The sequence below is a fragment of the Colius striatus genome, chromosome 6 (genome assembly GCF_028858725.1).
Source record: "Colius striatus isolate bColStr4 chromosome 6, bColStr4.1.hap1, whole genome shotgun sequence".
NCBI lineage: Eukaryota > Metazoa > Chordata > Aves > Coliiformes > Coliidae > Colius > Colius striatus.
Window position 1 is genome coordinate 3,278,392 of NC_084764.1, and position 26,451 is coordinate 3,304,842.

General features: G+C 47.2%; 1 protein-coding gene across 2 annotated transcripts; it reads left to right on the plus strand.

The window, feature by feature from the left end:
- The first annotated feature begins 1,790 nt into the window (after positions 1-1,790).
- On the plus strand, positions 1,791-26,167 carry ZFYVE1 (zinc finger FYVE-type containing 1). Of its 2 annotated transcripts, none has more exons than XM_061998143.1 (13): positions 1,791-2,236; positions 2,815-3,055; positions 3,170-3,705; positions 14,066-14,570; positions 16,402-16,616; positions 18,387-18,493; positions 19,373-19,481; positions 20,028-20,125; positions 20,205-20,322; positions 21,136-21,306; positions 22,239-22,419; positions 22,905-23,018; positions 24,092-26,167. In XM_061998143.1, exons 3-13 carry the CDS (start codon positions 3,208-3,210, stop codon positions 24,322-24,324), a joined length of 2,349 nt encoding a protein of 782 aa, XP_061854127.1. In that variant the 5' UTR covers positions 1,791-2,236; positions 2,815-3,055; positions 3,170-3,207; the 3' UTR covers positions 24,325-26,167. The 2 variants fall into 2 exon arrangements, with proteins under 2 accessions (XP_061854127.1, XP_061854128.1); XM_061998144.1 differs by lacking the exon at positions 24,092-26,167 and adding an exon at positions 23,205-24,083.
- Positions 26,168-26,451: the final 284 nt, after the last annotated feature.

Here is a 26,451-nt window from a genome sequence, read left to right on the forward strand (position 1 = left end):
ATTTAACAAAACCAAATTTATGGTTATAAACAGGACACTTAGAAATTAAATCTACACTTCCTGTTCCAGGAGGAGCAGTGCTGTACTTTTTCCAGGAGAGAGAAGTGGGAAATAGTGGGGGGTGAAAATTCAGGCTTTATAGGCTTTTTGTAGTAATAACTAGTGCAACTTTGTACATTTTGTGATAAATAAAAATAGCCTTGATGTGTACCTTTTTAACCCCACAAAATGGGTAATTACCTTTTGTCTTCTCTTCCTTGTACGCTTTAAATGCTCCCTCTATCACATTAACAGTCTAAATACTCAGAGGAAGACCCCTTAGATGCCATCCTCTCACTGCTTTGGTTCCTTGGATCTTCATGAACAGCATTGGGAGATTTAAATGTTTCTATCTTGTATGTAGTAAATATATACACCATCCGGGATTTTTTCACTTGGAAGACATTTGATTCAGCAAAAGGGGCAATTGTCAGTGCAAATGACAGTCAGTTTGGTTAATCTTTTTGATTATACTCTTTTCTGCAAAATACCGAGGGGCAACACATGGTTTTAGTGGTATGAAAGAGGGATGACAGTTATTGTGCCAATCTTCACTCATTCATCATCACTAGGAGAGAAATAAACCATGTATGTGCCTAGTTACACAAATATATATAGCAGAGCCTACCAGAACAAATGGACTTCAGCAACAGTCATGAGTTGTGGAGGGCTTGGGTCACTCTTGCTGTTAGGAACTTCACCGATGCCTCATTTCCGTGGCGATTGCACCTGCCGACTCAATTTTGTGCAAAGATGATACTTGACAAAAGGTGAACTGCTGATGGCTGCTGTCTACATGGATATCCAGTTATGTAATTGGACTCCTTGAAATGATTTGTATACAACCAGACCAGCGGAGCAAACAACAGGGCGCTTTATTACCTGTCTGTGGTCGTCAGGTGAAGTCCACTGAAACGAAACAGCACGTCTCCTTCCTCCAGTGAGGTAACCGTTAGCATTTCATCCAAGCGTGCAGCCAAAGACTCCGGTTACTCTAGAAGAGAAGCTGCTCGTGCACTGGCAAAACAAAACCATTTTTGCCTATTATCTACATTCCATCCTTTTGAAAGATAACTTCTTGTAGCACCCTGCCCTTTCCAGCCAGTACCACCAGCCAGAAGCTCGCTGGAGCCATTGCTGGCTGAGGATATCTCCTCGCCATGGGGCTTCTTTGACATCCTCTGCCTGCATCACAGCTTCTGACTGCGAATGTGCCCTTTTTTTGGCAGGGACGTGCCCCTACTTCAGACCTGCAGTCTGTCCTTCAGCTAAATACATGGTGGCAGCTCACCCATTGGCTGTAGGTGCCCACAGAAAAGGAAAGGAGGCCGATAATTGCAGTCGAGGCTTCGTTTAAAGCTGGGCGCTTGGTGACACAGTGACCCCCTGGGTGTGCCGCTCCGGGGGATGGAAGAAAGGAGCTTCACTAGAGATTTCAGCCAACGCGCGCTCCCCTGACGCGGGATGGCCCTCAGGGGAGCCGGCCAGGCGCGGCATGGGGGGCAGGAACAGCCAAGGGGAAAGACAACCTGAGGGGACGGCGGAAAGGCGGGGGGAACAGCCTCGGGCGCCTCCCCGGGCCTCCCCGCCAACGACATGGCGGGCCTCGCCGGCCCTCAGGCACTACCCCCCGGCGGGCGCCAGGGCCGCGCTCCGTCACGGCGTGCGCTGAGGGGCCGGCTGGCCGGGAGGGCTCCGGACTACAGCTCCCGGCGTGCCCGCGCCGCCCCGCCTCCAAGCCCGCCGCCTTCCCGTCTCGGCGATGAGAAAATAACGCCGAAGTTGGCCGCCGTCAGCTGATCGCGGCTGACAGCGAGGGGAGCGGGCGGCGGGGGTCGTGCCCTGCGCTGCCCAGCCCCTCCCGGGCGCCCGGGCCGCATGGTCGGGTCGCTGCCTGGGCCGCTGCGGGCGGAGAAGCGGGGCACCCCCCCCGCCAAGCGCGGAGGGAGCGGGGGGGAAGGAGGAAGAAGCCGCGGCCGGGACCCGACTCCTTAGTCACCGGGTGCCGGCGGGAGGAAGGGGAAGGAAGGTGGCGGCCGGCTCGTAAACAATAGCCCGGCTCGCGGCGGCCCGCGCCGCGCCGCCTTTGTTACCGTGCCCCGGCGCCGCTGGGGGAGAGGAAGCCGCGGGCATTCCCCCCTCACCCTCCCCGGCCGCTGCTTGGGATACGCCGGAGAGGCGCGGTGCGCGGCCCCAGGTAGGTGCGGGGCTCCCGGTGGTACCGGCGTTACGTAACTGCGGCCGGCTGGCGGCGGCCGCCCCGAGCCACAAGTGCCGGGCACCGCGGGGCAGCGGCGGCGCGGCCCCCGCCGCTCCTCGCCGGGTCTGTGGCCGAGGACACGGGGCGAGAGCGGCTCCGGGAGGGCCGGGAAGGGGGGAGGAGAGGCGGCCGAGGGCCGGTGTGGGGGAGCAGGGCCGGGGAGGCAGCGGGGCGAGACAAAGGCGGTTGGTGTGCAGCCTGCCCTCGGCGGGCACCCGCTGTGGCACCGTGGGGCGGAGAGGGGAGAGAAGCCGTCGTCCGACAGCCCTGGCCGCCCTAGGGATCGTCGTCCAGCGTTGTCAGAAGTGTGCACAAAGAGAACGGCTTTTTTGTTTATCTGCTGAAGCACATCAGGAAATTCCCAGCAAATAAATACCGTGAACTGTGAAGGAGGAGCTTAGTTGGGGAGTGAAAGCAGAGAATTTTCTAGTATTGACACAGTCCTCTCGCTGTGTGTGTACATGTGCCCGCACTTGTGCGTTTCTAATGCCTTTTCTTTACCTCTGTGTCACCAGCTGTCTTCCTTCGATCTCAGCTTCAGGGAAATACTTGCCCTACGTGCTGAAGTACACCTGACTGAGGGGTTTCTTTTGTCGACGCTGAAAATACATTATTACATAGCTAAGGAGAAGAAAAAGATTGTACACCAGCATTGGAGTGTAACGATATGTGGAACCAGCCACGTTGGTGTAAGTTCATCGTGGAGAAAGAAAACTTTGTGTGTGCGTACTGAAACAAGACTCTTCCTGGTGGCAGGTCAGTGTATGAATCTTATTGTTTAAACACACACAGCATCCCTGTTCTGTTTATTTCCCCTGTGGCAGTACTGAGTTTGCAGCTGACTTTTGCACGTGTCGTTGTTTGAAACAGAAACAGGAGGGAAAACGTTGCTTTGAAGAAGTCTGAAGATGAGCGCCCACACGCAAACTGCAGAGAAAGGACAGAACACAACCCTCCTGTGCCAGGAAAGCTATGTTTGCAGTGGGACAGATGAAGCAATCTTTGAGTGTGACGAATGCAGGAGCCTCCAGTGCCAGCGTTGTGAAGAAGAGCTGCATCAGCCAGAAAGGTTAAGGAACCACGAACGGACCCGTATAAGACCCGGCCATGTCCCGTACTGTGACTCCTGCAAAGGTGCCAACGGGAACATAATGCATGCCAGTATGACGGGCTCGAGGCAGATAGCAGCAGTGAGGTGCCAGGTGTGCAAAATCAACCTCTGCGTGGAGTGTCAGAAGAGAACGCACGCTGGGGGGAACAGAAGGAAGCACCCCGTCACTGTGTACCATCCTGGCAAAGCCCAAGGGCAGGAGGAGGAAGAGGGGATGGATGAGGAGACCAAGAGAAGGAAGATGACAGAGAAAGTTGTGAGTTTCCTCTTGGTGGATGAAACTGAGGAGATTCAGGTGAGAACAGGCAAGATTTTCTGTCTGGGCTTAACAGGCTGCTGTGATACGTGATTGATTCTTGAGCGTAACTGGCAGCAACGGTAACAACATGAAGATAACCAATTAAGTGGCACTGAGTGAGTGTCTTGGGCCTAAAATACCCAGTGCCTCAGAGTGGCCTTGCTCAAGAGTTCCTCAAAAGGTCAAGTTCATTAAAACCTTACGTGTGGCAAGAGCCTCCTCTTAAGAGGCTTGGTAAGTGAAGCTGGTGAATCGACTCTGCACTGGGACACACAAAACTAAGATAAGAGCTCTCTGTGCAGGATGCTGATCATTCCTGAATAGAATTGAACTGGGAGTATTGCAGTAGATATCCTGCAAATGGGAGTGCTGGCAGCCAACCTCCTGCCCTATGACTAGCAGCGGGCACTGTACCAAGCAATGCTAATGCCAGTCTGTGGCTCGCTGCTGTCCTCCTTTTGACATCAGTAAATCCAGTTGATTTTTAGGAATAAGGGTTCAAAGTGTGCCATCCAAGTCATACAGACGCCATGGCTGAGATATATTGCTCGTCACAACTGTTATTCTGTGTTAGCCTTTTGCTGGAAGAAGGGAAAGTTGGCCACCAATGTGGAGTAGGCTTGCTGTTAATAGAGATCCTAGCTGACTAGGAACAGGAGACATTATTTCAGAGAGTCTTGCATTCAATATATGCAATTAATGAGCTTTTCTGTTGGCTCTTTTGATGAGCACAAGCACTTTATGATGTAAAAATACAACTGTAAAAACATCAATGTGTGGAGGTCACAGAACAGGTCACTTACACAGCTGAAAATCTAGTTTCCAGTTTGCATCCTTTGTATGTTAAACCTCATTGAGGAGACACTGAAAGAAAATGTGCAGTCACCTGAAGACTCATGTCTGGTTGCTCTAATTTAACATATTCATACTAGCAGTGGTAAAAAGAGTTGTGATGATACTCTGAATGTTGGTGGGTTAGTTGTGTCCGTCATAGTAACAGCCAATGTGTCTGCCATGTGTGGCAAGGAATTGTGACTTCAGTATCTTGTATTTATCTGTACTGCATGTGCACTTTATGGTGCAGAATACATGGGTCACATTTTGGGCAGTTCAGGTATACAGGTTGGCAAATGCTCTTGGCTTTTGGAGGGGAAAAGGAGGAAAGGACAACACTCCTTCCAATGCACTGACATGGAACACGCTATACAGGACACCAGTGACTGTGAACTGAGTGATGGTGTCTTGAGTATAGCAGTGGTACTAACAGACATTTCCTTGTAATGCTTGGCAGATGCTGCTGTTACTTTTTAATGTGAAGCCTTTTCATAGTCTTCATGTAGCCACTAGAGCAAGCTCTGAAGTGCCTTCAAACAGGGCTGTCCTGGAAAGCTGTTCACAAGCTGTGGCTGTGTGTGGTTGTACAGGTTTAAAGTTACCTTTGCACTCTCGAATCTGGAAACCTTATTGAGGTAGACTTATGGCTGCCTCTGGCAAGCAAGTGCTTTGCTGTTTAAATGTCATAGGCCATAAAGGCAGCTTCCTTATTGGGACATCAGTGGTCCCTTATCGGATCGTAACAATTTCATTAGAGCAGGGTTGAAAAAGCTTTCCAAAAATGATCTTGTTTCACTGGCAAGATGTTGGATCCGAGCTCATCCATCTGGAGTGATCTTTTCTTCCTCATAGCTGAATACTTACATGACATCTCACAGCCAGTGTCACTTTGAGAGCTTTCAATTAAAATGTTTTCTGGCAGCTGAAACTTTAAAGGGTTTGCTGTTATGGGGATGTTTCTGCTAGTGACCTTTATTTAGAGAGGGCTGTCAGTTGCATAGCTGGCTCTGAAGGCATCTCCTGTAGCATCTTTTGCCCTTGATAATACCAGACAGACGCTTTAGCTATAGGAAAGTGATCCTTGGTCTTTTGTGTTTGTTGTTAGCAAGATTATTGGGGAGAATGTTCTTTATTTAAACCAACTTTTTGTCCAAAAATGCTAAAACTAATAATGTGGAGATTCAGGGTTTGAGAGTGTGTGGCTTTGTAAGCTTGAGCAGGCAGGAGAAGGATTTATGTCAGAATTATGGAGTCCAGCTATCTTTAACTGTCTGCTTTCTGACCTTTGGAACTTCAAGACTGTTGCATTAGTTGGGACCTAAGGGAGGAAACTGCTGATTTGCAATCAGTGTTAGATTCTGTCGTAGCAACGTTAAGTGCTGCTCCTAGAAAATTAGGCCAAACTAGTTGTGCTGCTGAGGAAACATGATGGATTGAGATACTCGGTGATGTGTACATGTTTACAAACCACTAAGTTGAAAGTGGTTCAATGAGATGGGAACACAAGGCAAAGGGATTTCTTGTTTTGTTTCCTTTGGAACTTGGGAGTTGTTAAGCTCAAGTGGTTTTGTTTCATCTCATTGTCCCTGTTGGCTCCTTGGAGGTGGTAGCTCTGAAACCAAAGGACTGTTATAATGTATAAGCAATGCCTGAGCTTGTTCCAGATCCAGAAGCAATGTAGATTAATCTATAAGGAGCTGTGCCTGAGCAAATTAGTTTAGCTGAGAGGTGGAGATCCTCAGCTTGGGCTCAGCAGTGCACTGATACAGCTATGATCATTCTGAGGCCTGTGTAATTGTCTTCGTGCCACGTTGCACAAAGCCTTGAGCCCTGCTCAAAGCTAGCTGGAGCTTTTTGTCCCTTGCAAATGTAACCATAAGCTCAGAAAGCTGAGAATTTCGTGTGCTTGTTTCAAATCCACTTAGTCAGGAAAGGTCTCATTTTAAACTACCACTTGGAAAGCAGTTGTGTTTAGAGAACTGATGGTGGCTTAAGTTCCCATGTGTGAAATGCGAGCTTCTTGGTGATGTTCAGCATACCAGTGCTATATCTGAGCACTTCCATTAGAGGTTGGTTATCTCACGTTAAGAAAATGCAACTAAAGGTTAAATCCAAGTTCACTTTGGAAGCCTGTGTAAGACCCAGAGAGAGAGAGGTTGTTCTTCATGGAGTCCAGCCTCAGCTGTCTCATACCACGCAGCGTGATGCTTTGTGACTCATTGGGAGTTAGACCCTAGCCATTTTGTCCACAAGTTTTCCTTTCCTTCTGCCAGGACTTATTGCCCCTTATAAGACCTTACTGACTTCTATCAGAAAACAAATCTTGTACATATTTTACGACTTGGCATCACCTGCAGCTTAGACCCCATCCTAGGCCCTTTGTCTCAAGCTGTGTCATGCAGTTTCTCTTTACACAGTATTAAACTTTTGGCCTTATCTATTGCATATCTGAAGCTGAGATGTCAATCACGTTGTTCTTGATAAGTGCAGTATCTGTTGGCTCTGATATAGTCAATCTTCCTGGCTCATCATCACTCAGAATGATATTGTGGAGATTTCTTCCTTGGTCAATTGCTTTGATCTTGTCACTGCTCTCGTTGCATCTTCTGCAGCTCCTCTGTGCTGTGTTAGACTCAGTCTGCATCCATGTCTGTTTTATGTGTGCAAATCCCTCAACTGAATCCCCTGATCTGCTCTGCCAAGATGTCAGCTTTCCTTTCTTATCTTGCTGCCTTTTCAAGCAAGCATCATTGCACTGTCCCTAGGGCTGCCCCTTGCACACAGGCAGCACTTCCCCTCAGAACTTACGGAATCAATTCAGTGATCTTTCCTAAAAGCTCCCTTATTCTCATGGATCTACTAAGAAAAACACAGACAAATACAACAATAAAAACATGAGTTGGGTTAGGATAGTTTGTCCTTATACTGTCTCATGACCTTTTCCACTCATCTTTACCTGTCTTCATCTCTTGTACTGATGTTGATAGAGTTTCTGGGACAGTATCTGTTTTTGCTTTGTCTTTATACAACACCTTTGCAATAGAGCTCTTTAGCATAAAGCAGAGAGTTATGTGTCAGTGAACTCCTCTCCTGCCTCAGAAGTAGTAAATAATGCTTAACAACATGTAACCACAGTCTGATATTTTTATCTTGGGGAACATATTGAGCATTCTTACCACAGGAGCTGAACTTGGTTGTAGTGGCACTAGTGGCTTCTATGATAACAAACTGTCCAGAGCCCCAATTAAGGCTGCAGTTTATATACCATATAGAAGTGTGGAGGAAGTATAGGTAAACTCTTTCATTGATTCCAGAAGACAGGGACCTGCTTGATTGTTATTAGTCTGCCTTAAAGAGTTCACTGATCTTTGACCAGAAACTCAGAAATTACCCAATCTCTGGCTTGCAAAGAAAAATAGAAGTTAGTGACTTCAGCCTTTCTTACTGAGGAAGAGGGAAGACAACAAAGTTGGGCTGCTTTTTTCTAGGTAGTTACAAAAATAATATCCCCAGCACTATACTTGGATGTGGCAGAGAGGAGCATACACATTACTGGGCCTCCCCTGAGGCACACTGTGAGGTCCTTTTCTTCAATGAGCTGTGTCTTTTTATTTTACCAAGAGATATCTCAGTTTTCTAACTCCAATCCCATTTCCTGAGTTCTTTTTATTCCTGCTAGTAAGGTTAGCTACCTAAAGGACTAAGCTCTTTTCCCTCAGCAGATACTGAGCAGCACCTATATAGTGCTTTGCAGTCAGTTCAGATGACACAGAATGACCCTTATTTAATTGCAGACCATTTTATACCATCATTAAATAACCCTGCATTAAAAAGTGATGGCTTTCTCAGAGTGCTAGCTGCCTTGCTTTTCTCACTCCCACTGTAAACCTGATGAAGGTACTGTGACTTTTTTCCCCTTCATTTGAGTCTGGCCTAAGTCTAGGGGTGACAGAAAGAAGAGTCACTAGGAATGCTTTTCCTAGTCAAGTATTCTTGCTCAGTCAGTGCAAACTGACTTCTCCCAAGAGAAGATCACGATCTCTTAAGTCCTGTTGCTTGCCTCTGTCCTAGAAAAGCATCTGTCTAGCAAATAGTTCCTGTGATGCTTCTGCTTGATTTGCTGTTGGGGGAATGGTTTTGGTGGTGTATTTTCTGTGTGTGTGCTTTAGAGTAGCACAGTCAGCTGTAAGTTCCTGGCAATTTTAGTCCATATGCTGTAAGTTGATATATTTGCCATTGATGTAGAGGAGGAAGAGGAAACGTAGAAGGACCCAAGTTCTTTAGGTCAGTGTGATCCATTAGACCAGGATGTGTGATTTCTGTTGCTGTGCTGTTGATGAGTGTTCTTTCTTTTTGTGCTTCAGAGTTTTCTTGCCAAAGTATTTTGGGGAGTTTGCTGCACTGCTGCACTCCAGGAATTTTCCTCTTATGACTTTGGTATTTTTCAGTGTTCCTCCCATCCCAGTGTGTTATGTTTTGCAGTTCCCTCTCCTGTACTGAAGTGTACTGTTCTTCTGTTCTTGGAATCAAATAGTAGGAAAACTGTTTAGCAATTGCTGGTCAGGAGTTTTCTTTCTTCCCCTGGACATGTATCAGTATTTTTAGAAGATAGGAGGGCAGCCATCCATTCAACAAACACACAGCTCCTTTAACAGTCCCAGGCTGACTCCTATCTCATCTGAACATAGCCATTTAGAAATCTTGCTTTTCCCTGGGACTGCTCTGGCACCTTCTTCATGATGTAGTTCTCCTGGGTTGTGGTGGAGGTAAAATCCCTTGCTTGCTTGCTGGCTCTTGTCCATATGCTGAAATGAGTGGGGATATAGAGGAAATGGGGAGCATGTCACAGGTGAAAGATGCTGGTAGCAAGCCCCTCTGGAATTACCCAGTGTTCCATTTGAGGAGTTCCTGAACTAAATAGAGTTGGTAGGAGAAAGGAGGTGTTCTAGTGATTCCTTTGCTGTGCACCTTTGCACTTAAACAATGGGCTGCTGGGTGCTGCCAGCAGGAGCAGGATATGTCTTTGGAACCTCTTCTGTTCCAGCTTGTACCTGTTGCCCCTTGTCCTGTCACTGGACATCACTGAGCACAGTGTCCTCTTTATTGGTTTGGTGGTTGTGTGTCAGGAAGCATTGTCGTGTGCTGGTGTCAGACAAGGGTAATGGCTCATAAATGGAAGTATTGACATGAGAGTATCTTTCTTGATTCCAGAAAACGGATTTTAGTTATTGGAAATACTCTGTGAAATCGGGTCAAACAAGGAGCAAGGTTTCAAAATGCAACAACAAAAGTGCTGATGTCAGTCAAAATGACAGTGTAAGATGAGAAATGAAGGCACTTCAGTGAACACTATGCCAGGCACTCTTGACTTTTGTTTTGAGCTGTTGTGTTGCTGTGGCACAGCTCTGGCTTTGTGCACTGCTTCTGTGAATATTTGCAAGCCTAAAGGAGTCATAAAGAGTTCTAAAAGGGGAGAACTCTGGTGAAAATGTCTGATTGTCTCCATGTGTTTGTTTTGCCTGGAGACAGATTTCAGACTGTGTGAGTGCAAGTCACTGGAAACTCCATTCTGGTTCTATGGGTTTTGTTCCTAAGCTTTGAATGTGTTACTGTTTTAATAACAAAAGTTGTTGCCAAGGAATGTCATTTGAGCAGTTCTTGGTTCTTGTCTTTTCCTAAACAGTTCTGCTTGGATCTAGGAATCTTGTTAAGTATTTCCACATACAGGTGACAGGCTTCAGATCTAAATGTGTTCCACAGCGGCATGGTAGGAGTTTTTGTCTCCTCCTTAGAGAGGGCTTTAGCTGTCAAGTTCTCTGTTTTTCCTGCTGAAGACCTTTGCTTTCAGCTCAGCCTGGGTGGAGTGACTGCATGAGGATGACAGTTGGTAACAGAAATGTAGTCAAAACTATAAAAGAAGGCTAACCAGGATCCTAAGCTTTGATGGAGTAATTAATTCTAGAAGAAATTATTCTGTGAGCTGTAACAAAAGTGTGAATGAGTCTCTGGTACTAGAAACAGCAAAATAGAGAAGGGGCTGGAGAGATATGCCTCTTGTCTCACGTTGGACAGACAAAGTTTTCATTCTGAACTGACATTGCTGTGCAATTTGCAGAAGGTTTTGTTTACCCTCTGCTGTTTGTCAAAGGCATGGAGCTCTTGGGCTGTGTGTGAGTGGACACAGGTCTGGGAACAGTTTTGCATGGTATCATGCAAATTTCTTTTTGCATGGTGAGAAGCAATATGGAGAAGAGTATCTTGAGCCCAGTGGTGGTTAGTACTTGGACATTTATTACACCCACTACAACTTCAAATGTCTTCAAGGAACTTGCTGAAGGGAAGTAGATTTGACTGCTGGATGGGGGTTATTGTGGATGGCTCTTTGCAAGTATCCTCCCTGTGCTCAGCAGTGGTTGAAGTGCACCCAAGCAAGGAAACACCCAATGATACACAAGCATATTCAACAAAAGAAAGGGGTTTTGTTGTTGTATTGCTTTGGTTTTTGGCTTTGTTCCCTGCACCTCACCACCACCCCTCTGCACCCGTGGAGTTTATTGTAACAGGGTGTCGTGGGATGCAAAACCATACCTGGGATCTGGGTTATTGATCTGGAATTGACTTTTCTTCTGTCTGGCTCAGCAATCCAGCTCTTCTTCCCACAGTAAGTCGCCCTGGTATCAGCAGTTGTTAAAGTACATTGAATGCAAAGGAAGGCTGGTGATGGGGACATTTGCATTAGCTCAGCTTGGGGACCATTTCAGCTGCAGCAGAGTTTGTGTGAGTTGACTCCTGTTTTTCCTGGTGGGAAAGCATTGCAGAGCTTTCCTTACCCCTCTGCTCCCTGTTGTCCTTTGTGTCTTCTGAGGTTACTGACTCAGCCTCTTCCACAAACTCTCACAAACTGATACCAGAATAATAAGCAGTGCTGCCTAACAGACCTTTACTTATTTGTTGTCCTGCCAGTATTAAGCAACTGTTTGAGAACTGATGTTTAGTTTGTGCTGCCCAGGAAGTGCTGACTGGCAAAAAGAGGGTTTGCCACCCTGATGGTAGGAAGTTTGGGAGGCAGGAGTTAAAGCCAAAACAGTCAGGAGAAGAAATGATCATATTCCTTTTTGCTTATGTGCACATAATGTTACTGTATTCTAAATCTGTGAAGGCTTTTAGGAGCTATCTATCCCATGAGCCAAGAATTTCCTCTCTTCCACAGAGACATCTCCAGAGCCACTGTCCAGGTGCATCTGTCACCTCAACCTTCCTAATGATAAGCTAATAGTCACAGCTGCCAAACAAGACCCTGTAACAAGCCCCTGTTGTGCCCCTGTAACTTGGGTGTGTCTTGATGGTCTCCCACAGACACCAGAAAAGATTCTGTTGAGGGCATTTTTGACTTCTTTCTTGTTTTCCTCCACACTGTGAGGTTGCCTTGAATGCTTTGAGCCTGTGAGAAGCCACTGCAGCCTCACAGTGGGGTTTTTCTCTTCCTGCCTGCTGTTCCCAACCTCAGGCTGGCACACTGGTTACTTCTTAGTGTTTTGGCACACTGGATGATTTTTATTTCCCTTCAAAATCTAGATTCTGTTGATAGGTTTGACCAGAGCAAATGGGGCTGGCTGAGCCTCAAACTAATTTGCTGATCTAAGAATAAACTTGTTCAAAGAAACCATTTGTTACCTCGTGGCGTCTGTGGATCATGTATCCTGAGACCTTCCAGCTGCACTCACTGAGGTGAAACGGCCAAAGAACTTGCAGGAGTGGAGAGGGAGGGAAGCTCTGCCCCTTTCACCTGATGGGGATTCTTTGAATCATGACAGAGAAGGGAACTTTTTGAGAAGGATTATTCTTCCATGTCACAAAACACGTGGATAAAGCCTGGGAGCAGAAGAAAAGGCAAGTGGTAAACAACCAGCAGCATGAAACATTTGGAAGCCAAGGCCATGTTCTGCAACAGAAACAAGGCAGGCTCTCAAACTGAGCCCTAACCTGTTCCTGTTTATCTGTTCCCTGTTGTTCTGCCATCTGAACAGAAAATGCCCTGTTCTCTAACCTAAATAGCATGAGGCTTGTCACTTAAATCTGTGTGGAGGCAAAGAGAAGGTGCCTGCTGAAAGCAGTCTGCTCAGTTCTGTGTTTGTGTGGTGTGGTTTTCTGTTAAATGAAAGCCCAATACAGTAAGTTGTTAAACTGTACCATTGAGGGAGTTGTGGCACTTCAGTAAAAGCCAGTTTGACCTGCTTTGACCACCTGACTTGGGTGTAAAACTTTGCTTTCTTCTCCTCTGCCCCTCCTTCCAGCTGAAGGATCTATCAGCCTGCAAGACAGGCTGTGTCTGAGAGCCCCTGGCTGTGGGTAGATGCATTCCAGGTGCGTGGAGGAGCTTTTTCTCCCTAAAAATGTGCTTATTTAGCCTCTGTGGATGAGGCAGATTAAGGTGACAAAGCACTCCCCTCTTCTGGACTCTAATTTGGATGCTTGACAAGAGGTCTGAGCTACTGAGAGTGCCTGCTGCTCTCCAAGTTGCTGTTCTGGAAGGGAGGTCATGCTCCTTTCTCTGAAAGGACTGCCTCAGGGAATGGGGTAAGGAACAAGAGGTTTCAGTAGGTAATAGCTGTAAGGCATCAGTTCCCAAACAGCTGTATGGTGCCTAAGTCCTGTTCATGTTGATGGGGGAATCAAAAGAACTTGATTGTAAAACATTAGAAGTAATTGTGCAAAATCAGAATGAACTGAGACTTGTTAAAGCAGAACAACTTGATGAGTGCCTGAGGGCACAAACTTCAGGGTGACAAAGCACTGGGAGTAGCCTTATGCTAAACAAGGAGGAGGAAATCATCCTGCCTGAAGTTACCAAAAGACTGCTGACACTGATACACCCAGCTGCAGCTAGATAAGAGGATTATAAATCTGCCTGAGTAAAACCAGGGACTTCTGATAAAAGAACTGAAACCAGGTGGAGACAGAGAAAGGAACAAGACCCCAGGCTCAGATATTACTGTTGGACCCAACCCTCACCAGAGGGAAGGAGAACTTGGATTGTCAGGGTATAATAACCCAGGGTTTTCCTGGTTCAGGACCATTGTCATGAGAGAGGGTCCACCTTGAGCTGTAATAAACTGGCTGTATGCCAGAGCCTAGAGTCTGAACTTCAGAGCAGAGGGCTAAGATTGGATCCAGGTCTACCTGGGCTCCTCTTGGAAGGAGTTTAGAAAGCAAACTTGAACCTCACAACTAGTGGGAGAATCACAGGGCTGGAAGGGACCTTGAAAGCTCATCCAGTGCAACCCCCCTGCCAGAGCAGCACCACACTATTGGAAACCCCTACAACAGCTGTGTACATGTTAGAAAACTGCTTTTTAATGTTTTGCTTCAGACTTCTTAGTGCTTCAAGTAACTTATGATGAAACCTGAACAGGAAGCAATCACTGTCGCTCATCCTCCAAACCCTGAGGCCAGCTCTGTGTTCAGTGTTGTCTGTTCTCGTTGCATAGTTACACTGTTGTTATCTCTTCTGGTTTTTTTGAAGGTAAGGAATGAAGAAGACTTTATTAAGAAACTGGACTGCAATCCTGACCAGCATCTAAAGGTAGTGTCCATCTTTGGGAACACAGGGGATGGCAAGTCTCACACCCTTAACCACACTTTCTTCTATGGCCGGGAAGTCTTCAAGACGTCTCCAGCCCAAGAGTCTTGCACAGTCGGAGTCTGGGCAGCCTATGACCCTGTCCGAAAAGTGGTGGTAATAGACACAGAGGGTCTCCTGGGGGCCACTGTCAACCTGAGCCAGAGAACAAGGCTGCTGCTGAAGGTCCTGGCCATCTCTGACCTTGTCATCTACCGTACTCGTGCTGACAGGCTCCACAATGATCTCTTCAAATTCCTTGGTGATGCCTCGGAGGCTTATTTAAAACATTTCACCAAGGAGCTAAAAGCTACCACAGCCCGCTGTGGCCTAGATGTTCCTCTGTCAACTTTGGGTCCAGGTGTCATCATCTTTCACGAGACTGTGTACACCAAGCTCCTGGGCTCTGGTGAGTAGGCAGCAAGAAACTGGATGACCATGTGCTAAACGCTATCTGTAGATGATCAGGTTGCATTGAGCATTCGGCCTTCTTTGCTACAGTGAAAAAGGTGTGCTTTGGTGTTTGCTTTCACTTGTTTGAGTCTGGAAAAAACAGGCTATGGAAATAGCAGAGCATTCCCTGATGGTGAGCTGACTATGCCAGATCAGCTACAGTAATCCTCTCAGCCAGCTGGATGTTGGCACTGAGTGGTGGTGATGTGAGTTCTGCCTGCTGTAGGAGGGGTCGTCCCACAAGAGGGTGAGGATGGGTGATATGGCAGCAAAGGTGAAAACTGACACACCCTGGGATTTTGGCAAAGATATGGAGTAACTTGTTGCAAAAAAAAACCCCTAAATAAAACTGTAGAAACCAGGACGAGCAAGAATGATGAAAGTGATGAACTTTAATACTTACAGTACCCTCACTCAACTTAAGTTCTGTGAACCAATGTTTTTCTGAGGCTGGTGTGAGGTTGGGACAGAGGTCGTGGGGGTTTGACACCACTTTTCTCTGGGCAAGTACCTGATATGGCCAAAGAAGCAGGCCTGGCACAGTTCTTTGCCAGTACTGTAGTGTTGTACCAGATTATGGCTATTTGTGTGTTTTATGTGTATGTCTGAGTGAAGTGCACTGGTTTTGACTCTACAGGGGTCTCAGTTTCTTCTCCTGTCCCCATTTTTTTCCATGTTTCAAAATACATGGTGAAACCTTTCTTCCTTCTATTTCTGATGCTTTTATGAGACAGAACCCTAATGAATTGGCTTGCAGAGGCTGAGGCTTGGTCCTCCCCTCTGTGAACATCTGTGAGTCTTCTGCTGTCTAATACCCCAGCAACTGTCTGCTGGCTCACATTCTCCTTTTGGCTTTTGTAACCACTGAGGTTTTGAGCTAGCAGAAGAACTTGGCATTCTTTCTGGTTATTATTAAGGTGACTTCCTAGTTACTTTTAACTCACCTGCCAAGGCAGTTCCTTTTCTGACATGCCAATTTGCTGGTTAGCAATGCAGAGCTGCATGTTGTTGTTGCAATGTTGCTGTTTCAGCAGGTCAGAGTGAGTGACCCATAGTGATAATTGCACCAGTGTGCAAAGGCAAGGTAGTAAAAAATGATATGTCACTCCTGGTCATAGTAGGAACAGGAAAGAAACCTCTTAGCAGGTGGATTTGCAGCAAGCTGTCACCATCTGTCTCAATGGTTAATTGAGATAAGTGTGTGTATGTGGGTTTAAGGCAGGGAAGAAGGGACCTGCCTTATTGTGAAGTGTACAGCAGGCCCTTGGAAGCAGGCAGAGGAATGTGGTTGTCTCTATGGAGTCTGACCTGATGTGACTAGTTCTGAAGTGCTTCACCTGGTACAAAGGGTTGATAGAGGTTCAGTTTTCCTTGCTCCAGAGTTGGCATGCAGAATAAACTGCCCATGTAAGGTTCATGTCCTCCACTTAGGATAGCTAGTCCTAGCACCTGATGAGTTGTGCTCTGGTTTACAAGAGCTAACAAGTGTGCTGGCTTGGAGTTTCCTTACATTATGTCATAAATTACTTCTTATGCTGGGTATCTGTGTTTCTAAATCTAGATGCTTCTGTTTTTACCTGTGGAAGTTGGTCTTGGATTGTAAAGCTGTGTATTAAATACCAGTCAGTTTGTTCCTTTTCCTTCTTGTAAAATAGAATGGTAACTCCATTCCAGATGTATTAGAATTGGGAAAACTAGCACTGTATGGCATGTGAAAGCACTGTGCAATGCAAACACCAGTTTTACCAATCAGTTGTTTATGTACTCACTGATACTCTTATATATAGATCATCCTTCTGAGGTTCCTGAGAAGCTCATTCAGGATCGGTTTCGGAAGCTAAGCTGTTTTCCTGAGGCTTTCAGCTCAATCCACTACAAGGGAACAAGGACATACAATCCTCCAACAGATTTCTCTGGGCTTAGGCGAGCTGTGGAGCAGCAGCTGGAGAACAATACCACTCGCTCACCTCGGCAGCCTGGGGTTATCTACAAAGCACTAAAAGTAAGTGGAGAAAGAGAGCATCACAACCCTTACTTGTATCTCTGTTGCTGGTAACTGTCAGTGGCAGATGATAAACCTAGAGTGTGTGAGCCAGTTACACAGACTTGCACACATCTTGGGCCTGGACTGTGTTCAGTGACTACATGTAAGTGGAACTCCAGGTTTGATTAGAGCTTGACTCTGGGAAGAGCTCAAAAATGGAGCCTGGAAAGGCAATAGGTGGCTCCCAGTGGCTCTGAGCAGCACCATGTTATGGCTGGACATAAAACACATCTCCCATGAAGATGAGGATTTTGCTTTAACAGGCAGGTCAGCTGGGTAATTGGTTGTAGGTTTGGGTTGTCTTTTTACTTTAAAACAAACACACACCTTAGCAAAGACCCTGAAAGGTCAAGAGAAGCTGAAGAGCAAAACAGAGCAAAATCAAAAAGCCAAGCTGGGAAGAAACTGGCTGGAGGTGACAAAAGAAGTCACTTGGTGTTGTGACAAACACTTACTGACAGTGATTTACAAAGAGGAGGCCCAGAAGGAGTTGTTGGTGAAATTAAGGATGGCCTCAGCACATGGGGAAGAGAATGCCAGAGACTTGAGGGAGATAATGGTTGGCAAAACCTAGCACTGTGTGTGGTGTAACCCAAGGGCTGGGAGGCAAAAAGGAGGATGGAGATGTGTTGGTAGCTAGGAAACAAGATGGGATCAAGCCAAAGGATGTATCATTTCAGAGGTGGCAGTATCACATCAGAAGGCCAATTAAGAGGAACTGGAAAGAGCAGCAGGTGACTTTATTAGAAGGTTCACCTTGCTGGGATATCACAGGGATTTTTGAGTCTTCAAATTCGCATTAGGGAGCAGCCAGGCAGCAAGGGGAAAGCAGCTGGATGGTTCCTTCCAGTTGAATTTCTAGGACTTGATTACAATAATCAGGTGATCTAGTTTCATGTGTAGCTGCTGGGATACTGAAATTCACGTCCAGTGAAGTGGTTGCTGTGCTCAGATCACTACTGACCACAAAATAACTTTGTTTGGTTCACTTCTCAACCACACAAGGCTTGCCAGAGAACTATGTCCACCTCCTCTGATGTATCAGTTCCTTGGCCAGTGTCAGACAAGCTTGAGAGTGATCTGGAAGCAGCTTTCCTTGAAGTTCTGTGACATCAGATGTCTATGTGGTGATCTTATCTGAGTAAGGCCATGTGTTGTGTGGTCAACCCTTGTTAGACAGCAGAGATGCTCCCCTCTTCTGCTTTTCCCTGGGATAAGTGTGCCAAGGCTAGGGACTGACTGAACCTGGGAACACATGCTCTCAGGAAAGGGAACAAGTCCCTTTATCTCATTCCTGCCGTTTCACCAGAGAGGAGCAATTGTTCAAGGGGCCAGAGGAAAGTCCAAGGCAGCACATTGTGACCCTCTCAGTTTCCTCGTGGAGGCTTCCAGAGTGCAAGCAAGCACCCTGCTCTTTTGGGCCTGGGTTGCATGCACAGAGATGGATGCAAGCTTCTACCACCTGTTTCTACTCTGAAAGTCAAAGCAGGAGGAGAGGAGGCCTTACAAGCATTCAGGCCCCTTCTATACAAGTGCAAGATTGTCCTTTTGCTTGGTTTCTAATCCTTGTGCTGGTTGCCAGGTTAGTAAGGCATTATTTATGGGCAGTGGACACTCCCTTTGCCTCCCTTTCTGGCAGAGGAACCCTTGCTTTTGCTTGCAAAAGCTTCCACAGAATGTCTGTGTTGCTCTGAGTCCCTCACCAGTTCATTCTTTTGTCCTTGACAGGCTCTGAGTGACCGGTTCAGTGGGGAGATCCCCGATGACCAGATGGCTCACAGCTCTTTCTTTCCAGATGAATATTTCACATGCTCCTCTGTGTGCCTCAGCTGTGGGTAAGCAGATGAGAAACACACCCTCATCCTTCTAGAAGAAAGTGCTGCCCTGGTCAGCAGCCATGGAATGAAAAGTTTCTGTGACATCTTGACACCCGACACCACCCATCTTCCAGGCTGAATTTGCTGCACCTCAACTCTATGTGAATTGGGTGGCTGCTGCATCCCAGCTGGATGCATGGTCTTTGCCTACTCTGGTTTTGTGTGTATGGCTGTGCTACAGACCTATTCTGCCCATAACTTTTCCCCAGTGCATGCAAGGAGTGTCTAAATCCCATAAATCTTCCTGTGATGATTTTCCCTGATGGTTTTATTACCTAAACAGTATAAACAACCCTAAAGCACACATCGTGGGCCTGGACTGTGTTCAGTGACTCCATGTAAGTGGAACTCCAGGTTTGATTAGAGCTTGACTCTGGGAAGAGCTCAAAAATAGAGCCTGGAAGGGCAGTAGGTGGCTCCCAGTGCTCTGAGCAGCATCATGTTATGGCTGATGATGCTTCCGGAAACATCCTCTCTGCAGTGTGATAAGGTGCTACCCTCCTGCTCTTTTCCACTCATTAGAGAATTTCTAGCAGCATCTAGGAGCAATGTTAACTCTCCTCTGGTCGATTTTCAAACGTGGTTAGTCCTTCCTAAAATTCTCTGTGAGGTTGAAGTTGGCCACTGTGATCATTTCCTGCAGGAGGCTGTTGTGTGGTGCTGCTTGAAGCAACCGCTACACCTCCTCCCGAAGAGCCTTTCAGTGAGGAGTGCTCTCACTGCTCTGTGTCCAGCTGTGGGAATGGTTTTGGGGTTACAACTTCTATACAAATGCAAGATAGTTGACCTTTGTGCCCTGTCTAACAGCATCAGCTGACGGTTTGCTCTTGTACTCAGGTGTGGCTGTAAGAGGAGCATGAACCATGCAAAGGAAGGAATCCCCCACGAATCCAAAAGCCGGTGCAGATACTCACACCAGTATGATAACAGAGTCTACACGTGCAAGGTGAGTTGTGACACAAGGACAAGGTCTGAAGAATGGAGAAGGAAAGGAGGGCCCAGTAACTGAGGAACAGCACTGGCATCTGCCTGTTTTCTTGCTTCTTTTTTTAAATAGGAGAGGTGCTCCCGGCCTTGACAAGAACAATTGATCCCCCTTGTACTCGTGTGTCGGCACCTCTGTGTGCTCAGGGTCATTTGCTAGAGCTACATTTTGAACCCAGCTCCTCTCAGCCTGGGTCATCTTGACCACCTACATACTTGATGCTGTCACTCTTCTTTGCTTATGCCCATTGGTTTGTGTTAGCCAGTTTTTCTGAAGGATGTGTGCAGGATACGTGGAACATTTTCAGACACTATCAAGTTTTTTACTGTTCTAGAAAGAGTTCCCTGAGGTCATTATTGAGAGTGGGTTTGGTTTGGTTTTTGCATCAGTTCTGATAAGTGCTCTCCTTTGCTGTGGAGACCACTGTGTGGTAATGATATCCTTTCTGTGGCCAAACAGCTTTGGCTTCACAAGGATGTAGTTTGCACTGAGCTTTTTGTGTTACAGGCCTGTTACGAACGAGGGATGGAGGTCAGCGTGGTGCCAAAAACCTCTGCTTCCACTGACTCCCCTTGGCTGGGCCTTGCCAAGTATGCCTGGTCAGGGTGAGTACTGACATCTCCTCATTGCCTGCTGTGCACTGGTGTGTCCCTGAGGTGTGTAACCCCGTCTCTTGTGCTGCAGATACGTGATTGAGTGCCCCAACTGCGGGGTGGTGTACCGCAGCCGGCAGTACTGGTTTGGCAACCAGGATCCTGTGAACACTGTAGTGAGGACAGAAATTGAACATGTCTGGCCAGGGGTAAGTGTGTGTCCAGAGATGGGCAACAAAACTGGGGAAGGGGCTGGAGCACAAGTCTGATGGGGGGCAGCTGAGGGAGCTGGGAGTGTTTAGTCTGGAGAAGAGGAGGCTGAAGGGAGAGATGAGGTTGTAACAATGTGGGAGTCGGTCTCTTCTCCCAAGTAATGAGTGATAGGACAAGAGGAAATGGGCTCAAGTTGCCCCAGGGCAGGTTTAGATTGGAGCTGAGGAAGAACTTCTTCCCTGAGAGGGGTGTCAGCCCCTGTGCCAGGCTGCCCAGGGAGGTGATGGAGTCCCCAGCCCTGGAGGGATCCCAAAGCTGTGGAGCTGAGGTGCTGAGGGCCAGGGGTTAGTGATGGGCCTGGCAGGGTGAGGGGAGGGCTTGGATTCCATGACCTTATAGGTCTTTTCCAACCAAGACAGTTCTATGCTTCCAAGTCTGGTTGCTGGATAGTCCTTGCATATGTGTGCAGCCACACACACGCTTGTGTTGGTTCTCCTGGGTACTGATGGAGAAAATGGATTGGCTTTCATTACACCTGGTCCTCGTCTCTGCTACTGAAAAGAACCTTTGCAAGGGCCTTCAGTCATCTTTTGGCTGTCTTGAAATGGCTTAGTTGCCAGTTTATGAACACTTTGTGTGAATGATACACCACTGAAACCCACCTCTGTGTTTCAAAGCGGGGCTGCTGATTTTCCTTGTCCCGCTTGCCGCCCAGTGTAGCAGCAGCAGTGGGTCACAGAGCCATCTGCATCTAAAAAGATGAGGTTTCCCAGTTTTTTCTCTTCAAATGAATATCTGTTTCATTGCAGAGTGATGGATTTCTGAAGGACAACAACAATGCAGCGCAGCGTTTGTTGGACGGGATGAATTTCATGGCACAATCGGTATCTGAACTTAGCCTGGGACCCACCAAAGCCGTGACCTCCTGGCTGACAGACCAGATTGCCCCAGCTTACTGGAGGCCCAATTCTCAGATCCTGGTAAACAGCAGCTACATCAGAGGAGAGCTTTGCATAGCTAAAACCCCGTCTCCTCGCCCTTTCAGCAGTACAGTGTTCAGCAGGTTCCATATGTGCCTTGTTCTATTGCAGCAAGCCCCTCTCCTATGATTTTTGAGAGAACTGAAAAGCTTTCAGCAGTTCTTGTTCTAGACTCAGACAGAGAAAGTCTGAACAGAGTCTCTGCCCAGCCCTGCTAGACACTGTTTCCTCCTATTTTTTATGAGCTCCTCTCCCAGCAGCCCCATGGAAAATCCTGTCACACATGAACATTCCCTTCAAAGCAAAGGATCAACACTTTAAATCCAGCTGCTGCAGTTGATAGCACTATTTTTATAGGGGCAGAGATTAAACTCTGGTTTCACACCAGATGCAAAAAAGCTGGCAACAACAATTTGACTTAGGAAAGGATTACCTGTGGCTTGCAGGAAACAGATACTTCTTCAATGAACTGGAAGGGGCTGCCCAGATGGGCTGTGGAGTCTCCTTCTCTGGAGACATTCCAAACCCACCTGGATGAGTTCCTGTGTGCCTTACCCTAGGTGGTGCTGCTCTGGCAGGGAGGTTGCACTGGATGAGCTTTCCAGGTCCCTTCCAACCCTGAAGATCCTGTGATTCTGAGTTCTTCCCCCCCACAAAGATGGGATATCCACTGTTCAGCCCTGCATGATGGGGCTGGAATTATTGGTGGTTGTGACTGAAGGGATCCCAGTGGCTTAACCACTGTGCACCTGCCTGTCTGAATCACTTCCCTAGGGTAAAGCTGTGTGGCTGGCAGCACCCAAGTCTTGAGTTGTAACTTATTTATCAACAGTTTCAGCCTGAGTCTTGCCCAGCTGGATCCTGCTCTGTATTTTCTTTTAAGGGAAGATCAAACTTAACAGTTTTTTATCATTCTCTTTTGTCCTGATTAGAGTTGTAATAAATGCAACACCCCTTTTAAAGACAATGACACTAAACATCACTGTCGGGCCTGTGGAGAGGGCTTCTGCGACGGCTGTTCTTCCAAGACCCGTCCGGTGCCCGAGCGAGGATGGGGACCAGCGCCGGTGCGCGTCTGCGACAACTGCTACGAGAACAGAGGCATCCAGTTAGGTAATTTGGAGCTGGTGGGGACAGATGTATTCCTGGGCAATAATGAATCTGAAGTCCTTGGCTTTGGCTTCCCGTTGGGTGTAGATGGTGCTGTTCAAACTGGGCTCTGCACAGTTTTCAGTGAGTAGCTCTAGAGCTCAGTGACTTTTTGCAGGAAGGAGACCCTTGCAATGAGCTATGAAAATACCTGACTCCCTGACAAAACTGCTTCCTAATGGGATCTTTACTTTGCCTTGCCAGCAGCTGCTGCTGATGTGGAGCTTGCATCACAGCAGGGATGCTGCTCTTTCAGCAGACTCTGCATTTGGTCCACGGTGGCTGAAATGAAAGTGAAAACCCTGCAATCCAAGATTGTGGATGTGGGAGATAAAGGCTGAGGGGAGGCTCCAAGCTGCCTTTGGGGTTTGCTGATGTAAATTAACTGAAACTTGGCAGAAGTTGTGCTGAACTCGGGTGTTGAGCCCTTTAATGCTTGTGTCGTGCAGATGTGGCTGAGCTGCCCTCAGATGAGGAAGGGGGGACACTTATTGCCAGGAAGGTGGGAGAAGCTGTGCAGAACACTCTTGGAGCGGTGGTGACAGCTATGGACATTCCCTTAGGTGAGCTCTGCTCTCTTCTGACAGATTATTTTATCTAGAGGTGGTTTTGTGTTTGCAGAGGCAAAACCTGTGATTACTGAAGAGTTTGTGTGACAGGCTGGCACCTTTGCTGTGTCACCACTGTTGGTCAAGAGTTCTACAGCCCCTCAACACCTCTCTCGCTTGCCTTTTCCTCTTGGTTTTCAGCACGTTGTTTCTGCAGTTCATAACTTCTCTCCCTGTTGTGCCATTCTGTGTGCACCAAGCTGTGAGCAGTTCATGCTCCCCTGACACAGCACTACAGTGACCTGCCAGCTGGAGTTCCTTAAACACCGGCCAATTAGGAAGCATTTGATCAGGTTGGGTTTTCTTCCAGACATGCTGAGTGCCCTTTAAGTGTGTTCATGGATACTGCTGGCACTTGGTACTTCTGCAAAGGGAGGGCTGAGAATCTGAAGCCATTCAGGTTGGTAATGATGGGGAAGTAATCAGTACTGTGATCTTCAGTGGTGAGCTTAATACACACAGGGAACTGCTCTTTCACCTGCTGGGTGTAGCAGTTCAGGTATGTCAGCAAACACTTTGCCTTTCTGTCTCCTGTTGTTGGACCTGACTTCCTACTTACTGCACAGATCACCGTTCTGCTGCTTTGCCTACAGCACATCCTTCCATCACCTTTGTTGTCAGACTGGTGAGAGGCAGAATAAATCCCTTTCTCAGTTCAGATCACACATGCCAGTCTGAGTATTTGGTTTAGTGACTGTTCTTTGGCCACAGCTGAAACTGAAAGAAGGGAAAAGCAAGTATGTCAGCCTCTGGAAGAGTCTGAGTAAGGGAAGGTGCCACCATTTAAGGAGAAACAAACTGTCCCTTGGAATAGTGGTCAAACGTGGAAGAAAGGCAGAATGGGCTAAGTGGCCACTGGTTGCCTGAAGTGTTCTGTCAGGAGGGCCTTCGCCATAGCAGTGGTAGGGCTTGCAGGGTGTGAGTCTGTCCCCCAGAGAACATTCCTGACGTGCCCTTGTTCACAGATGACTTTCTTCTCCCTCTTTCTCATTTCTCTCCCTCCACCCCACACCTCACTTCCTCCCTAGGTCTGGTAAAAGACGCTGCTCGCCCTGCTTACTGGGTGCCAGACCACGAAATCCTGCACTGCCACAACTGCCGGAAGGAATTCAGTATCAAACTGTCCAAGCACCACTGCCGGGCCTGCGGGCAGGGCTTCTGCGACGAGTGCTCGCACGACCGCCGCGCCGTTCCCTCCCGCGGCTGGGATCACCCGGTGCGAGTCTGCTTCAACTGCAATAAAAAGCCTGGTGACCTTTAACCCCAGGCTCTCCTCCAGAGCTTTGCAATTCCTTATGTTCTCAGGGTTACGAATGGAAAACTATCCGGTGTCCCTTTCGCCTCTTAACCTGTTGCAGCCAGAGTGCATGTTTCCAGTTTCTGGCCTCCTCTCGTGTTGTATTCATCTTGGAACACTGGGAATGAGCTTACGTTCAGCCTCTAGGTTTTAATGTCAAATGAACTGGGGAAGGGAGGGAGCTCCCTTGTAAATGAGCAAACCAAAACCCAGTGTGTTTTATTCCAATGAAAAAAGTATCTATGTCTATATCTATCTATGTACAATTTAGCCTGTTAAGAATACGGTTGGCTAATGAAGCTTTGAGTATTCCTAGTTCAAATGATGGATGGTGGTGTTCCTTATTATACTGGATCAGACTTCAAGCCTTCTGATTCTTCCTGTGGAACGTCTTGCTGACCAGGATATAACCTTTGAGGAAGGTTTGGACTCTGTGCTGCCAGAAATCTCCAGCGCCGATGTGGGAATTCCACCTGGTGATTCAACCAGCCACACTCGTGGCCGTGGAAGATGAGACACAGATTCATCAGCGGCTTTGAACTGCAATAGGAGCGGTGGTCTTGCAGTGCCAGAGTTGAAAATAGACCAGTAGAGCTCCAAAAGGTAAAGCAAATCGTTAGGGACGTGGCAAAGCATTCTGATTTCGCTGTTTCAACTTCACTACCAGATCAAAAGTTAGCAGGGTCTTGCTCTTCCCGACGATGTTGTCACGTACTCAGGTTTTCTTCCCGTTTCTCTGCCAGCACATTTGAGTTACAAGTTTTGTCCATCACAGAACAAGAGAACAAGTGACGTGGGCAGTTCTGAAAAGTGAAGTTTGAGTTGTTTGGGTTGTGATGACTTTTATTTCCCCACACTTTAGAAGTGATCCCAGGGTCTCTGGAGCTTCTGTGTTCTCAGCTGTGATTGCATAGAAACTGCACAGATTCAACTTCTCTTTTTTTTACTTTCTAATAATGCCAACTTCCAAATCCACCTGGCAAATGGGAACCTTTCTTCTTTGCTCCTTCCAACTGCCACTCCCTGGACTTCATCCTTTTATTGAAGGACCACAATGAATTCACTGCTCTTTATCATCAGAAGCACCACTTAACCGAACTAATACTGTCTCACACTGTGGGTTTGTGGTTCCAGTTATAAGAAGTAAGAGACCATCTTGGATTTAACTGTCTGAAGTCCCCCCTTCTTGGCTTACATAGACAAGAATCCTTCTCCACCACGTGAGAGCTGTCTCCTCTTGGAGCAGCCAGAGTTTGATGCAATGTCCTGGAACTGTGATACTTCATTTTTTTCTCCCCTCCAGCTTACTAAGTGTGCTCTTGTGTAGCTGAGTGCCCAACACCCTGGTTTAGGACTGTACCGTTAAATTAACTACTAGAAAAGACTCCTCTTACCTTCTGAACAAGTGTACTGGCTTTTTCCTGCTAAGGAGCAGCTCTGGCTTTGCCCTTTGCAGCTGCATCTGGCCCATGCAGGGAAGTGGGGCTTAGAAGACGTTCCAGGACACCTTCAGGCTTGTCTTGACGGGATTTTTGTTTGCTATGAACTGACAGTTGGCCACGGGAGGGCACGAGCAGGTAGAACTCCTCCCTTCACAAAGACAGACAGACAGCCATTCTGCACATCCAGCATTATTCTGTGCTTCAAAGTATTTTTATTTTTTTAAAGGGTGAGCAGTGTGTTGCTGGTCTGTAGGCTGTGCCCCCTCTGCCCTCCATGCATGTAGCTTTACTACCATGTTAATGCACAAAGAGAAAAGCAGCCATGACATTCCTTGTATAAAAATCTTTGGCATCTGTTTAAACAACTGGTCTGACTTCTTTCTTTTTGCCCCTTGTCACACCCATGAGAAAATACTGTCCAAGCATTTAGTATAGGTGGGTTCTTGGTAACTTAGCAACCTGGCACTAGGCAGGGTCCATTCTCGATTGATTACCATCGAACCGAATCTTTTATGCTGCTGCTCAACAAAGCCAAATCTTATGTGGTGCCTAAACTGCAGCAGGCACAGTGTTAATCTTCCTGGACAATGGTGAGAGGATTATTTGGGATCTTTCTTTTCCAAAATGAGAAGAACATCTATCTGTAAGG